An 18011-nucleotide genomic window follows, 5' to 3' on the forward strand; every position below is an offset into this window, starting at 1 on the left:
AATACTATTGTGCCTATGTTGAATTGTTTCTTGTTACTGAAAGTTTCTTTTTTTAAAAAAATTTTTTAGTTGTTAATGGACCTTGATTTTATTTATTTATTTATATGCAGAGTTGAGGGTTGAACTCAGGGCCTCACACATGCCAGGCAAACACTCTACCACTAAGACACAACCCCAGCCCCTTGAACTGAGATTATCATGCTATTTCCTGATTTTTTTTTAAAATAACAGCTTGAGATATAATTCACATACAATTCATCCTTTTATATAGTCTGGTAGTTTTTAGTATATTCAGAGTTGAGTACCACCAAAATTAAAGTTTAGAATCTTTGCATTACTCCAAAAGAAACCCCAAACTCATTTGCAGCCACTTATTTTTCCCTCCTTCCTGCCTCTGGAAACCACCAATGTATTTTTATCTGTATAGATTTGCCTATTCTGAATGTTTCATATAAATAGAGTCTTATAATATGTAGCCTTTTGTGTCTGACTTCTCTTAACATATTTTCAAGGTTCACCATGTTGTTACACATTACAGTACTTCATTCCTTTTTTTTTTCCTTCTTGGTACTGAAATTGAACCCGGAGGGGGGGCGGGGCTTAACCACTGAGCCACATTCCCAGTCTTTTTTTTTAAATTTATTTTTATTGTAAACAAATGGGATACATCTTGTTTCTCTGTACATGAAGTAGAGGCATACCATTTGTGTAATCATACATTTACATAGGGTAATAGTTTTTGATTCATTCTGTTATTTTTTCCTCCCAGTCTTTTTTTAAAAATTATTTTATTTTGGGGGGGGGTATTGGGGATTGAACTCAGGGGCACTCAACCACTGAGCCACATCCCTAACCCTATTTTGTATTTTATTTAGTGACAGGGTCTCACTGAGTTGCTTAGTGCCTCACTGTTGCTGAGGTTGGAACTCATGATCCTCCTATCTCAGCCTCCCAAGCTGCTGGGATTACAGGTCTGCACCATCATGCCTGGGTTAAAAATTTTTATTTTGAGATAGGGTCTCACTAAATTCCTTAGGGCCTTGCTAAGTTGCTGAGGCTGGGCTTGAACTTGTAATCCTCCTGAGTCATTGCTTTTTTATAGAATAATATTTCATTATATGGGTAAGTAAATTTTATTTATTCATTCATTGGTTTATGGACATGTGGGTTTCCTAATTTTGGGCTACTATATATTATGCTACTGTAGAACTTCATATGTAAGTCTTTGCAGGGATATGTTTCAATTCTTTTGGTAGACACCCAAAAATAGAATTGTTAGGTTATATGGTAACTCTGTTTAACATTCTGAGGAATTGTCAAAATGGATTTCAAAGTCACTGCATCATTTTGCATTCCTACTAGCAATACATGAAGTTTCCAATTTCTTCACATCCTTGCTAACATTTCTTACAGCCATCCTAAGAGGCATGAAGTAGCATCTCATTGCATTTCATCTTTCATGTCCTTATTGGCCTTTTGTATATGTTCCTGGAGAAACACCTGTTGAGATCACTTGCCTATTTTAATATTGGGTTGCCTTTTTATGGTTGCCATCCCCTGATCTTTAACTGGTCTGCACTCTCTCTCATTCTTTACCTTTCTTCTCTTTTTTGAAACACTCTTTTTCTAGCACTACATTCTTTCCATCTAGATGTCTTATCATACTTGGGATTCTTTGATTAAAGTCTACCTTCCCATGATTCTAAGAGAACACAGACCATGTCTGTCTTACTGTTAACCCATTACTTAACATGTTTTAGGTTTCCTGGCACATACCAGATAATCAACAAACATTTGTTGAAATTTACTTTGATGTTCACATTGTTTCTCCTGTTGTGTCAGGAGGGTTTCCATCTCTATTGAAAAGATTTTGGAGTTAGCTTCGTAACTATTTGTGATCCTGTCTCCCACTGGTTTAGTTGACCCTGGAGTTGTTAATTCTTGTGCCCATCTGGGTTGAGTATAAGTGTGAACTGACTGAACCTACCACAATATTGGAGGATACTTGGGGTGAAAAACATGTGAAGTACATGCATGAGGTGTGACACAGTCAGGGGAAAGTGAGTTTATGTCTATGAGGAACTGTTCACTCCAGTTGCAGCTGGAATTTGAGGTAAGAGGGTGAGGCTTAGCAGAAATGACAGGGTGCCAGAAGAATCAAATATACCAGTTTCAGAACTTCCCTTCTATGTCTGAATTCCAATTATGGTTATTATATCTATTAATCAGATAGAAATTCTGGTATTCTTGCATTGGAGCAAATCAATGCAAACTTTTTTGGGACAAACTGTGTGGTTCAAGTAACTTTTGTGGTCTCTCTATCACTTGTTGAAAGTGGGCTATATCCAGGGAGAGGGTGTGAACTTGGGCAAAGGAACTTTCTTCAGTCAAGGGAAATCTTTGCAGAGTGACTCAGGTATTAGTACAAACACTCTCAGCAACTGGGAAAATGAGTACTTCCTACCTGAAAACGGGATCTGGATGGTACACCAAAACATTCATAATAGTCCATCCTTTAGATATTCAGCTCCATCCGCTTCATACAATAGTTAAGGGGAGCTGCTCCTTCAGGCTCCAAAGAGTTGATCTTTCTATAATTGTGATACTGCTCAATTCTTCTACAGCATTTCTTCCAAGCCCTGTGGGGGCATAGAAAGGCAACTCATGGGTCACCCCTTCATATCACACAATAGCCATCCATTTATTCCTTTTCCTGACCTCTATTTTCACCATTTATACCTCGAAACCTCCCCTCAGTTATAGCTTCTATACTCTAAACATAATTGCTTCAATGGACAATGTAAAGGGCCATGGAAAAGAGGCTGGACCTTGAATATATTTAGTTCAAGTCCTCTCTTTGCTACTCATTCATGTGCTCTTGGGTTAAGTAACCTCTCTAACCCAGCTATAAAATGAAGGTTAAACGGTTAAGAGTACAGCCCCATAAAGTTGTGAGAATTCAAAAAGAAAATGCCAACAAGGCCAGAGGCCTGACAGGGGCATCTGATGGCCATCATTGTTCTTGCCTGCTGTGACTGCAGCCCAAGGATTTCAGAGTCTCATCCTCATTGGCTCACCACTGTCTGAGCCAGACAGCAAATTGTCAGACTTGCTTAACATTGCATTTCTACTCTACATTCCAAATTACTCTGAATCCATGAGATCTTAGTTACTACCCTGAGGGTCACTTTAAATATAAACATCATCCATTGCTTTATGACCTTCATGGTTTCTGCTGAGAATCTGGCTGCTAATCTTTTGGAGGATTCCTTACACATGATGAGAATTTTTTTTGGTTTTTTTTGGGTACCAGAGATTGAACTCAGGGGCACTCAACCACTGAGCCACATCCCAGCCCTATTTTTTATTTTATTTAGAGATGGGGTCTCACTGAGTTGCTTAGTGCCTCACTTTTGCTGAGGCTGGCTTTGAACTTGTGATCTTCCTGCCTCAGGCTCCCAAGTTGCTGGGATTACAGGCATGTTCCACTGTGCCTGGTGAGAAAACTTTGATGAGAAATTTTCTTCTTCTGTCCAACATTGTGTGTGTGCTTAACTCCATTCCTTGACATGTCTTCTCACGAGACTTTCAGGATCAGGTGATTCCTAGCCAAGAAACAACCGCCAAATTGTCCTGTTTCCCAAAGGGTTCAGATAAAAATTGGAAATAAAATCAGGTACAACTCCAAGAGGAGACAGTGGAGACAAACTAAGCTGGGTTTAAAAGGAATTGCATACAAGATAGCAAAGGAAAGATTGGTACTAATCCCGAAGAAATATGATCTCTTAGTCTCTTTGTTCTGTAACAATATTATATCTGAGATTGGGTAATCTTAATGAACAGAAAATATTAGCTCATAGTACTTGAGGCTGGAAATCCAAGATCTAGGGGCCAACATCTGGCTTCCATCTATTCGTACTAAGATTTTCAACAAGTGGCTTCCCTACACCCTTAGTTCTTTTTCCTTTCTCATTTGTTACAGGGCCATGCTGAGGATTCTTCAAATCCCTAAGTTTTGTTTCCTTTTTAAACGCCATCTTTAAATCATCTTTTTTCCTCTTGCATTTTACTATATATATATGTAGTTAACAGAAGCCATGCATCTACTTCAATATTTTACTTTGAATTTTCTTCTACTAGGACTGTTGGGGGTATAGCTCCATGGTAGTGTTAGGCCTTGGGTTTTATCATAGCACCAAAACATTTCTTTCACCAGATATTCTAGTCTGCCTTCCATCCATAAAGACTTGGTATAGGCACATTTTAGTCACTTTTTTTTTTTTTTTTTTGCCACTTTGTACCAAGGAAGACCTTAACTTCACTTTCTAATACCTTGATTCTTCATTTCTGAAACCTCAGAATTGCCTTTACTGTTTATATTTCCACATTCTGACCACTTAGGTAACCCCTATGAAGTTTCAGACTCCCTACAGCTCCCCTATTCTTCTAATCCCTCACCAGAATTGCTCTTAACATTCTGTTCATGGCAATCTAGGTTTTTTCTAGCCTGCTTCTCCAAATTCTTTCAGTCTTTACTCATTATCCAATTCCAAAGTCACTTCCACATTTTCAGATGTTATAGCAATATTCCATTTACCTGGTAGCATATACCCATCTTAGTCCATTTTTGATTGCTACAATAGTATACCATGGACAGGGTAATTTATAATGAACATTACATTAATATTCTCTGTATATTCTCTATATATTCTATATTATCTCTATATTATATTACTATTTCTCACAGTTCTGTAAGCTGGGAAGTACAAGATTAAGGAGTTGATAACTGGTAAAGGACTTCTTGCTACGTCATCCCATGGCAGAAGGTTTCAGAAAGGAAAGAGGGCATGCAGGAGAGGAAGGGACACACACATGCACAAAGGAACCAAACTCCCCCTTTTATAATGAACTCCCCCTTGATAATAGTGTTAATCCACTCACTTGGCCCTAATGGGCTAACCACCTCATTAGGCCCCAGCTCCTAACACTGTTACACTGGGGATTAAGCTTCCAACACATGCTTTTTGTGGGACAAATTCAATACATAGTACATAGTAAAGGAAATGAAACATCATTATGAATTATAGTCTGCATAACAGTGTACACTAGGAGTGAGCAACAAATTAACAGTAAATTAGTTCTAAGTGCTTAAACAAAGACATGAGGTCAGGAGAAACCTGAGAAGCTGGCCCAGGTTGTTGGAATACTGCTGGAAGGTTATGGTTGAGGCTTATGAGCCAGCTAGTTTACTTCATAGCTACTGAAGGCACAAATCAAAGTATTTTGTTGTGTACTCTGATGTATCAGGCATGTTTACTCTCCACGATGGGAACTTCTAGTCTACTCAAGACAGAAACATATTGATACCTATAGGCTAGGTTAACTAACATATTCCTGCAATTACCATGCACAAATCGCTATGCTGTTCAAGATACCTTGAACCCAATGAAGAGCCATCCTGCAAAGATGAATAAAGGTACAGAAGTCCTGCCATAAACTTACCTAATTTCTAAGTCCTTTTTTCTACTTTCATTTGCCTGTATTTACCTGCACTTCACATTAATCCTTTGGTTCTTTCATGCAACTAAACTGACAAAGTCTTATGGGCCAAGCATCACTTCAAGCTCTAGCAATAGGTAAAACTTCCAGGGAACAGCAGTCACACTCCCTGCCCTCAATGGAGATTAGGTTTGTGGTTACAGACATTAGGAAGGTAACGAGGGTCCAAGAGTATTTACAGAGGGAGAATAAGTACTGGATGCTAGCTTGATCACAAAGTTCTGACTTGATCACAACGTTCAGGGCAAACTCCTAAAGAATTGATGAAGGCTTATCAGGAGTGAGCAAAGGGAAGGTGGATAGGACATTATATGCAGACAGTTGAGGAAGAGGTATACTCACATACTCACAGACCTTAGGGAAGAGTGGCTGCTGAGGTTAGTTGGGGCCAGATCACAGAGATCCTTGCATGTACACATTTGGGACTTAATCCTAAAGCAACTAGAAGTCACAACCTCTAATTCACAAAATTCCTTCCCCATATCAAGGGGCAGAAATTACTTTAATTCCTCCCAAAAGCCTATAAGACAATGAGTTTTGAGTCAGTTTAAGCTCCCTGGTATAGAGGAGCTAACATGGGGGTACTATAGGGGTGGATCCCAGAGAAACCTTAGTAAAAGGCTACTTTCCCCCAAAGTCCCAATTACTACTTCCTGTTGGTCCAGCAGCACTGTTGAAACTGTTTCTAGGAGGGAATGTTCCCAGGAGAGAATCCAGGTCCAATTCTGCCTCTTAAACCAATAACATGCGAATAAGTGAGATTAAGTCTGTCATAACTGCCAGTTATAATTTATATGAATTGTTCTTCTTCCACCTCGGAACAACTTCCTCCTCTCCTCATTGGTATAAAAGCCTTTGCTTCTCAAGAAAGGCTCCATGGGGCATGATACTCCATCCTCTCTCTTTATTCTGCTGCTGGCCCTATCTCACAACCTTGTTAAATAGTGGAAATCTTGTTGCTAAAATTTGTATGCCTAAAACTAGGCAGTATTCTGAAAAAAGCATAAGCCTCTACAGTTCAGTCCAACAAATAAAGTGGCTAATTAGTTCAAATGGGTAAGACAGTCTTAGGAACGTGTTAAGATGACAGAAAAGCATGAAGATAGATGGGTAATAAAACACACACACACCATCACTGATACTAAAATAATTTTATTTAGTTTCTTATTTTAAAAAAGGTAGCATTTCACATATAAATTTAGACTTCAAGATTACAGTGCGTATTTGCCAAAAGAAACTTCCCTGAAGGATGGCTAGACTTAGAGCTCATTGAGTGGGCACAGGAAAGCTCATTCCATGGAGAATTTAAGTAGAAGTGCTTTCTTTAAAACTTTACAATGGCACTTCCTCTTTCCTCAACCCTGATACCAGGGCTTTTGGCTGGTAAGAAAACCCACAGCCATCACTTTGGGGCAATAGCTTTTCACTTATGGGAATAGGAAACATCTCTAGGAATGAAAGCACAAAAGTAAAGGATCCAGAATTCCCACAACAATCATTATTTATCTGCAGCAACAACATGACAAGAATTTATTTTTATAATTCAAAAGTTCTTTTAAGTAGGGATAAAGAACACAAAATTCACTCATAAAGACAATTTATAGAATTAAATGAGCAAAAATGAAAGAATGATTTCTCCATATTACAAATGCCTCTATAGTATAAGGCCCAGGGAAAAGACCCATCCAAATTTGGGCTTTACTTTCCCAAATAAAGCATTTGGCACAACCCATCAGCTGTTGTGAGACTGACAGCTGAGAGGTTTCTGAAGTGGTCCCATTTTTCTGTCTGGCTTCAACATAGTGTACACAAAAAGTGTCAACAAGCAGCACAAACTTAGGTCTAACTATGCAGCACACTGTTCCAAAAAAGTTAATCTGAAGTTAAAAAAAGAAAAGAAAAGAAAACAGGTCCAGATGAAGTAGATCTCCTATAGCCACAGGTTAACTCTGTCATCTTCTCATGGAAAATTAAATTCACTGGCTACCCAAGAAGTCAGTGGACTCCTGATCTCCTAGGAAAGGTGAAAGTTGGATAAACAACTTTGATTTCAGCATTCCGGGGTCAGGAAGGAAGGAGACAAAGATGACCAAGGATGCTTTCTAGGTTACTCTGTTCCATACTCTGTGAATAATACTAAGGAGAATCAATGTGCTAGTAACCACAGCAGCCTATGAGCTGGCCTTTAGACAGAACTGCTGGGGCAAAATGAATGTACCCCAAATCCAGTTTTAAAAATAAAAACTTCCTGCAATTATGATACAATACTGTGCAATGAACGGCTAGAAACTGCACACTGCTCCTATGTGCAGTTAAAGCCCTGTCTCACTCTTGGCCAGCCAGAGCTGAGAGGTGACATATAAGGAATTGTCTGTGGTTAAAAACCAGGCACCTTAGTCATCATAGCCTGGGGGCAGTGATGCTCACAGTCATCAGCCAATGGAGCTAGGAAAGCCAGGCCCCAGAGCTTTGGTTCAGAGCAAAGGTTTAATCTTCCTCAAAACTTTAAACCAAGCTCTCCTTATCTCTGAGCCTACTAATGCAATAAACTAGTGATTAGGAATCTCTAAGAGGAATCTCTGGTTGGGTGGCAAAGTGCATGTCCCTGGAAGCCACCAACCTGACTATATGAAAACAAAGGTGCAAATCATATCAAGTAAATGGTTGCTCAAGTGGAAGATCATTTCCTGGGGAACCTCAGTGGCCTGAACATTAATCACAAGGATGAATGCTGGGACTGGACTCCAAAGAGAGTCTGGGTCCCAGGCACAGTCAGTCTTCTTTAACTTACCATGTCCTAAAGGTCTCTCTGGCCTCCTATGTCTTGAATGGCTGAGCACATATGGTCCCAGGGACCAATGTAAACATTATTCAATAGATCTCAGCTTAAAAAAACACAGCTTGTTATATATTTAGTGTTTAACATTCCAGTGAAGGCAGTATCTTAGCATTAGACTTTTCCTCATTCATGAGTACCAGTTTAGAAAGGAATACATACAGGAGACTTTAAACTGTGGCTGAGAAGACCATTTGAGTGCCAGACAGCTGGCTCTATCCTGTAATCAGCTGACAAACCAGGATAACTCACAAGAGAGCCAGAACAGACAGAGCACAAGTTCTCTGTAAATCCGAAGAGTCCATATAACCACTGTTCCCACTTAGCCCCTTGGGCCACATCTTGATATGGGAGAACATTTCCACTTCTTGCATCAACCTGTGCTCTCCTTGTTTTGGATGGGACTCTCTCCAGAGGGTTCAAGAGCCTCCTCACGGGGGAGGGAGCTTTCACTTCCAGTCCTAACATCTGAATATTTCAAAGCACAGGAGGAGTCCACAAACATGCTAGGGATGTTGCTGCCAAAGTAGATCTTACTGTTAGATGCAATGGCCTGGTACTTTTTCAGCTCCAAATATTCCGGGGTCAACTTGTGCTGTGTGGAACAAACAAGAGCAAAGGAATCAGGATATTCTGGTGTAATAGTTATCTCTTTTTTCTATATCCATTTTTCTTGTTGCTTTCCTGAGTATCATGATTCAATTCAGAATGGTTGCCAATGACACTTTGGAGTGTGCTATCATATTAGCAGTTAAAACTCTTGACTTAAAATTCCTTCAATGAGCTATCTCAATGCAGTAGAAACTGTTTACTTTTTAATAGAAGGAAGAGGGTACTGGGGAACAAATAATGATAATTAGTGATAATATAGCCTGTTAAGTACTTTCACGTACACTGTCCCATCTTGCTGAATTCATATTGAAATTGACCTTAAATTTCTACTGATTCTCTTGAGAGAGGCATATAGGTCAATGAATAAGGGTGCTGGAGCTTCCAATGAAGGGCCTGGGCTCATCAACTTATAACCAGCTGTCTGTGATTCTGTTTTTCTTGACCAAATTCTAGAAACGGAAAATCTCAAGAAGTCACCTATCTAGCATTTTGCCTTTACCCAGAAGCAGCTTATGATAGATGTTTACTGACCATCAGATCTTCCCTCTCAGTGTTTTGTTTACGTCATGGTGCCAAGATATATCTAAACCCAATCCATTCTGGGTTTGATTAAAACTCATTTCCACCATTCTCCAGAAAATATGTTCCCAAAGCCCTTTAGGACCTTTCCTAGCAGTCTTTTCCTTGTTTTGGGTCCCAATCTGTCTTTTAGGCAAAAGTTCTTCTTGTCCTTCACAGTTCCATAACATCTATTCTCTGCATTCTGACATCTTTCACTTTCTGGATCTCTATACTCTCTAGTTGATTCACATTCTCTGTCAAAACACTGCAATCAATTGGGACATTTCAAAATTACTTCTTTATAATACAGGTTGGTATCTGAGTAGTAACATTTTTCAAAATGACATAAAACTACTGTCCCTTTTAGAATAAAGCTGATTTTAGCAGCAAGGTCCTAATACTTGTGCCTGTCCAGTTTCTCCCACTACAGATGTGGCCTACTAGTTTTAAAAATTAAAGTTTCCCTTCTTGCCTTCATCTGGAACAAATTACATTCTGTTTCTATAGAGCTGTGTCCTCAATGTTAAGTTTATTTCTAAATTTATACTGTTTTCCCAAGTAATGACAATTCACATTCTGATGACCTATCATACATCACTTTCTTTAAATTGAAAGTTTAAGCTGTAGCTATACCTTAAATCTCAATTCTAATCCTTTAAACTGCATCATACACCTTAGGAATCTATTTCAACCTTTTACCTGTTCCAAGTACTCTATAGATAATCACCTTATAAATCTTGGACATATCATTCCCTTGTCAGAATCCTATAGGGGTGGTAGCTGCCTCCTAATAAAATAATTTCTGCTCCTTTAGCTTGTACTCTAGTTAACTTAACCCAAACCTTCTACAGAAATTGTTCACCCACATATCACTCAATCTCTTTTCTTCATCAGTGTTATTACACATGAAATTCCTTACATCTGAAAGTTTTTAAAATTCAAAATGCAAGAAGTACTCAATTGGGGCATTTCAAAATGTGTGTGTGTGCGTGTATGGTTGCTAAAATAATTGCTGAGCACTAAAGACATTTAGTAGGCATGGGCCAGGGATGCAAAATATCCCACATAATGCATGACAGTCTTCAATGATTAATAAAGTATCTCACCCTAAATGCCAAGAATATCTCTGATATGCCAAGAAAGTTCTAAAAAACCTTAGCTTCTATCCTGCAGATAAGATCTACCTTATGTGGAAAGCAATTCTAAATGAACTTCAGTCCTTTCCTGTCACTATTTCAGGAGTTCTTCAACTTTACTGATTATTGAGCCCCTACGTTTCAACAAAAATGAACTGATTTATGGCATCTGACATAAATTTATATATCCGTTTGCCTCTGTTCTACTCCTCACTTTATAAGGACCCATTCAAAATTTCCTACCCAATGAGTGTGGTATGCAGTATATCTTGCTAAGTGATTGGCTAATTCTGAAGGACTGATTGGCCACTGTCCTTCCTTGATGGTGAATAAATTCAGCTCTATCATATTAGATACCTTGAAAAGGAAAGCAAAGCCCAAATTATCATTAGGAAAATGGCACAGAAAGCCAGTCACCTTGTTTGAGGTGGCATATTTGTGTGCAGCATAATACTCGGCATCTGCTTTCGCCTTCTCTCGGGCCAGGAATGCAGCATCTATCAAGTAAAACATAGTTGAGGTGTTTAAAACAAAGGAATGCTGCCAATTTGCTCCCTCAGCTGGGTAAGAGTCCCTTTTCCATTGCTTAATATTTCAATTGCTTACCTCACTTTAAATGTTTTTAACATAGCAGTTTTCAAATCCTAGCCCTAACAGACAGCTCCTTGTCAAGGGAGCTGAATAAAAATATGAGCTCATTCTTTTTTTCTTTTTAACCCGAAGGGGGTCCTTTCTTTTACCTCCCACCACCCAAAGCCTCATACGCTATTGGCTTCAAATAAAATAACTAGTTACAGACATAAAAGTAGCTCTATTCTATTTACTGCATTGTTCCCATTCCTTCCAATTCTGATCCAGAGTCAGTTAACACAGAAAGATAGGAAGCAGCTGTACATAACCAAAAGGGTTCTGAAGACTGTAAGCTAACAACATCAACATGTCACTATGTGGTATTAACGAATTTGAGATTCTTCATGAAAACTAGAGCTTCTCTATCCCCTGGCTAATTTGTTGTTCGGCTAATTTGTTGTTGTTGCTAACAGGTGAAAAAGAAACTGGTGATGACAGGGTTTATTATTTTGTACACTCTTTACAATTGATTAAGTATCATACTTTGAGAATAAAACAATAGGCCCCAATTTAAGGAAGGAAATTAAACGTAGAATTACCAGAGTCACAAGCCAAGGCAACAGCTAGATATGTAACAACACTTAAAAATCTCTTGTATATAGAATATCAGGCCAGCTATTCCCTCTAGGCCATAATATTCTATGGTTTTCCCACCCAAGACAATCAAGAGCTGATCCCTGAGGCAAGACTGTTCAGGATAGTCTGATCCTCACACTCTCCCCAATGTACCTTCAATTTCAGAAATGCGCTTTTCAGTTTCTTTCTCCATCACCTTCTGCTGAAACCGAATTTTTGCCACTTGTGCAATCTTCTCTGCTTCTGTAATTATACAACAGAAGACATACTCAAAAACGTTTCTCTTAGAAACGAGGCACTGAGAATCAGCAGCACACAGTCCAACATTTAATTATATATGGCTTTGTAGCTAATTGTTTCCTTAAATTTTATAGATCCAAACTGTGAACAACTTAAAAAGGAATTCAAAGGGAAAAAGGGGATTTACTTCCTACTTCACTGTCCTATTTTGACAGTGCAAGTTTTGTGGGAAGAGGGAGTACAAAAGGTTAACAGTTTCAGTCGTTCATTAGACTATATAGGAATGGTTCACAAGTTAATGGGAAAAAAAGGACACTTAATAAAAGTACTACAGAACAAAAACAGCAACATAAATACATGATGAATGTGGCAGGAGAAAGAAAGAATAAAGAGACAAGTTAAACCAAGGAAAGCCTCTGGAAGGAATCTTCTAGGGAACAATGAACATGACCTAGAAGATAAGACAAGAAGCATCAAGGAAGTAAAAAGGTATAGATGAACAAGTCACAATGGAGAGGTGATAGAGAACCAGCTGACAAGAGAAAACAACAAAAATTAAGACTAGATAAAGGGCTAGAAGACCTCTGTCTTGAATGACAGGCTAAGAAGTTTAGTTTTAATATCTCAGGATCTACTGCTAAGTTGTTATCAGGGGAATGACATGAGGAAAAAATATCAGAGGAGGAATATGCTGACTGCTATAGAAGATAAAACAAAGAGCTGGATAATTTATCTAAGAAGGTGAAAATGAGCATTAGGCATGAACACATTAGCTGTAACATGCAAGTACATATGGGAGAAACTAAACACGTCAGCACACCTCTTTTCAAAGTCTCTGCTCAAAGCATAGACCCAGGACCAGGGAAAAGAGACTCTAATTACACTTTAAATTCAATCAGTGCAATTCTTAAAGAACATTCTCAATTCTATTCAGCTTAAGTGACAAATACTACATTGGCAGGTTTTTTTTTTTTATGTGCAGATGAAATCAACTGTAGACTGAAAATACTTGGAAATAAAACAATTGTGTCTATAATGGACTTGTACAATTTTTCTGGTCATTATTCCACATGATACAACTGTCTATAGTGCCTCTGTATTGTAATAGTTCTTATATGTTATCTATTGAGGATTTAAATTATATGGGAAAATATGCCTAAGTTATATCAAAAAAATTTGATATAAGGGACTTAAGCAACTGCAGATACTGGTATGAAGTATGGGTAGGTGTCCTGGAACCACAGATACCAAGATATGATTGTATTTTAACACATTTTTACTCTGCCCTTGGGGGAAGCACATAATGGAGGGAAAATTTCCAAGTACTTATTTCCAGAGGACAGTATCCTTTATCAACTCCAAGGCTTAATTCCCAATTTCCTCATCAGATTAAATTCAATCTATATTATACTACCCTTAAAACAAACTACTGGGCTAGAAATTTAATTGTAAGCAGAACCGCAAAATAAAATTTGAGTAAAAGGTGAGGAATATGGAAGCTGAAGCTAGAACCCAGAGAATGTTGCCTCACCACAGGGAAACTACTGAGGTAATCCCTCAATAGTGTCATGTGGGAATAAATCAATGAAGAGCATGGCCAGACTTCTAGTTCTAGAATAGTGGTGTAGGTTAATAAGAAAACCTTTCAACAACTTAAAGTGCTAGATAAAATTTAACAAATGTGCTTTTTAATGCATGGTTGAGTTCGTAATAAATAATAAATGATCCCCAAGTTACATAAATAAGGGCAGAGCTGAGACCCTGTACAGTGGCAGCACTGGGGGTGGTTATTATGCAAGAAAGGGAGAGCAACTTGGGTTATAGCATTCCATGCACTGTTAGAACTGACTCCTGAATAAAACCAAGATCTCTGGAGGCTATATGACTCTAGTGAAAGGGAGACTAAAGAACCCCACCCACCAGCTCACTAGTGAAAGCTTTCTTCTCCATAGACATATTACAGTGAAACTGGAGAATACCCAAATACAGAGAGGTCTTAAAAGCAAAATGAAAGACTAAGTATGCAAAACCAACAATTAGACTGATAGTGTACTTGTAAATAGGTACAGAGGCCAAACAAAATTCATATTGTCAAAGTGATAAAGAAAAAATGAATTCAGTTTGGTGCAGAAATGTAGGCTAAACTACCATTCAAGAATGAAATAAAAGCATTGTTAGACAGAGGAAGACTGAAGAAGTTTTCTACTCCTTAGCCTTCATGAAAGGAAAAAGTAAAACAAAACAAACCAAAAAACAACCTAGCAGAAAAAAAGAACAAACTGCCAGAAGCAGTACAGAACAAAGTTATTCAACACTTGTAAACAAGGTAACCGTTTACTAAAAGAATCAATGATAATGATAACAGTAATCAATGGGAGGATAAGAACAACAAGCAACAAGACAACAATATGTATGTTAGAGAATAGTGACAAGAGTTAAAGTATTCCAAAGAACTGTTCAAGAACAGAATGCAGGGAATGATTAACTTTAGACTTTGTCAAGTATACTCGTTAACATTTCACCAGTGATGTCTAGTTTATACATTCCAGAAATAGAATGTAAAACTTCCAGTCAAGTAAAAGGAAGAAAAGAATAAAGACAACTCAGTCAATTTAATATCAATCAGAAATGAAGGGAAAAAGCAGCATAGGAAAATAAATGTATGGTAAGTAGCACATAATTGAATGATACAAACAAATCCAAATATAGCAGTAACCACAATAAATATAAAAATACTAAAACTCACCAGTTAAAAGATAGATTCTCACATTGGATAAGATAACAAAATCCAGCTATATGCTGTTTACAAGAGACACACCTAAAACATAACGACACAGAAAAGTTGAAAGTAAAAGGATGGGAAGATACACCAAGAAAAAAAGCAAGAAAAATCTGTCATAGCTATATTATCATTGGGCAAAATAGATCTTAAGTCAAAAATCATGTTTAGGGATAAAGAATGTTATCATAAAACAGGAGGAATTCTCCAGGGAGATGTAACAATTCTGAGCCTGAGAGCTCTTAGTGATACAGGTCCCAAATATAAAACCAAAACCAAAAACCAAAACCAAAACTAAAACCCAAACAAAAAGCAAAAAAAAACCAAAACAAGTTAACAAATACATGGTCATGGGGTAAATTCTAACACATCTGTCTTAGTAACTGATAACTCAAGAAGACAAAAATTAGAATAATACAGAGAATAATTCAATTCATAAGCCCGAACTAATGGATATATAGAGAAGTCTGCATCCAACAAAAACAGAACACATATTCAATCTTTTAAAGCACACACAACATTTATAAAAAAGAACAATGTATAGGTAGGCCACAAAACAATTTCAACAAACACTTAAGAATCCATATAACACTAATTTTCTGACTACAATACATTCACATTGGAAATCCACAATAAATAGGTAGACCCTTAAAACCTACTGAACCAGAAATTAAAACTTTTAATAATTCATAAGTCAAAGACATTATGGGAATATTTTTTAAAGAATTAAAACTGAACACCAATAAACAAAATTCATTTCAAAACTTGTGAGAAATAATTAAAGCAGAACTTAGAATAAAACTGAGAATCTTATGTTTCCATTTAAAAAGACTGAAAGTTAATGAATTAAGTATTTAACTCCTCCAGGAATTAGAAAAGAAATCAATGAGTAAATTCAAAGAAAGTAGAAAGATGAAACTAATAAAAGCAAATGTAAGTAACACTGGAAAGCAAGCAAGCAAGACTCAACGAAATCAAAACCTAAAGCCAATTCTCTGAAAAAAATGAATAAAATAAGACAGATCTCTGTCAGAATTGATTCAGCAAAAGAGAAGGCACAAATAAACAGTATTAGGAATGAAAAGGGGCCATACAGATTTGGTAGATGCTGTGAGAGTCACAAAAGAATTCTATAAACAGATTATGCCTTCAAATTTGAAATATTTGACAAATGGACAATTTCAAAAAAAAATTGCTGAAATTGACTTAAAAAGAAACAAATAACTGAACAGACCTATACTCAATATAGAAATTAAATCAGCAGGTTAAGTGTTACCACAAAAACAAGCAAACCCCAAATCACAACAAACCCCACTAGACCAAAATGGTCTTTACAAGTGAGATCCACCAGACCTACAAAGAGGAGATAATACATTTCAGACACAAAATGCTCCAAAACACAGAAAATGAAGATGTGTTCAATTCATTTTAAGGCTAGGAGAATCATTATGCAAAAACAAACCAAAACCCCCTAATAAAAAAACACACAAAACCTGATGGAAGAAAGAAAAATTATAAATGGATCTCATTTATTAAAAAAAAAAAAAAAAAAAAAAAAAAAAAAAAGTAAATATTCTAAAGGAATTTATCAGCAAACCATACAGAGATCTATTACAGTGAAACTCCTACATCATGACCAAGGGGGTTTAACCCAGGAACACAAAGAAAATTCAGTAGTAGAAAATCTCTGAATATGATTCACCACATTAGCCACTTTAAAATGAACAATCATACATATATCTCAACCTAAGTAAAAAGAAGTTTTTTGTTTTAACAGTCATTCACAATAAAAGCTCCTGGCAAGCAAAGAACAGAAGGAAACTTCATTAACAGACAAATGTGAACTATAACAAATGTCACTGGGATTATTTAAAATCAGGGACAAGAGTGCCTGTTGCCGTCTTTCTTTTCTAGATTGTGTAGGAAGTCACAACCTAAAATGGTAAGAAGAAATGAAAGGTGTGCAGCTAACAAACAAACAAAAAACCTAGGACTGTCCTTATTCAAAGATAATATGATTGTGCACATGGGAAATCTAAGAGACTATTAGGAGTAAGAGCATTTTCAGCATGAATAATAAATAATAAATAAACAGCATATCTATACAAAAGCAATAAGCAATCAGAAAATCTGTCTTTAAAAAAGAGCATATTTATGACAGCAAAAAACCCTGAAGGACATATAGGAATAAATCTAACAAGTGTGTAAGAACTTTAAGAAAACTGTGATAATTTTTGAAACACATCATAAGTGGAGAAATACAGTAAATTTATAACATAATATCATAAGTACTATAATTCTCTCCAAATTGATGTACACATTCGATGCAATGCCAATAAAAAATGCCAACACAGTATTTTATAGATTCTTAAATTTATATGGACAAATAAAGGGTCCAGAATAGTCCAGAACAATTTAAGGAATAGTTAACAGTTCAGAGGAATAGCTAAAGAGAGACTGACTCACTCTCTCAGATAGTAAGACTTAACATAAAAGCTACAGTAATTAAAACAAGGTAATACTGGGAACAGATAGATTAAACAAAAAACAAACAAACAAAAAACCTGGAACAAAACAGAGATCCTAGCAACAAAAAAAATTTACACACAGTAACTTGTTATATGATATATATGCATAAATAAGTAGAATATATAATAAATAATTGGCTTGTCACTTGAAAAAGAAAACTGAATCACTATGTCACATTAAATACTAAAATAAATTCCACAGCTAAATTAAAAAAGTGGAACTTTAAAACTTTTAGAATAAAAATTACTTTGGGGTAGGGAAATACATAAACCATAAAGGAAAAGTGTGATTAATTTGACTACATGAAAGCTAAAATATATATGTATGTCAAAGATTTCAGAGTTGAAGGACAAGAAAAATTGAGAAGATATTTTGATGTGTGAATTTGGAAAAGAATTAGTACTCAAGAGATATAAAGAACCCTTATAAACCAGTTCAAAAAAGCAACCAAATAATGGGATAAGGACATTAAAAGGCAATTCACATAGGAAAATAAGAGGAAACCTGAATGACCAATAATATTCAACTTTACTAATAATCAGGGAGATTAAAA

At 36.7% G+C, this 18011-nt stretch overlaps 1 protein-coding gene and 1 pseudogene across 4 annotated transcripts in view; one reads left to right on the forward strand and one right to left on the reverse strand.

Annotated features, from left to right (window-relative positions):
- Positions 1 to 3569: 3569 nt before the first annotated feature.
- Positions 3570 to 4012, forward strand: LOC124985789 (60S ribosomal protein L39-like; annotated as a pseudogene).
- Positions 4013 to 6695: 2683 nt separating this feature from the next.
- Positions 6696 to 18011, reverse strand: part of Erlin1 (ER lipid raft associated 1) — a 33611-nt gene continuing 22295 nt past the window's right edge. For all 4 annotated transcript variants that reach the window (XM_047553852.1, XM_047553853.1, XM_047553851.1 and 1 more), the window contains 3 exons: positions 12064 to 12153; positions 11122 to 11201; positions 6696 to 8990 (listed from right to left, as the gene is read on the reverse strand). In XM_047553852.1, coding sequence (XP_047409808.1) covers positions 8769 to 8990; positions 11122 to 11201; positions 12064 to 12153 — 392 coding nt within the window. In that variant the 3' untranslated portion in view covers positions 6696 to 8768. The remainder of the gene's footprint in view (positions 8991 to 11121; positions 11202 to 12063; positions 12154 to 18011) is intronic.

The sequence above is a fragment of the Sciurus carolinensis genome, chromosome 5 (assembly GCF_902686445.1).
Source record: "Sciurus carolinensis chromosome 5, mSciCar1.2, whole genome shotgun sequence".
Lineage (NCBI taxonomy): Eukaryota > Metazoa > Chordata > Mammalia > Rodentia > Sciuridae > Sciurus > Sciurus carolinensis.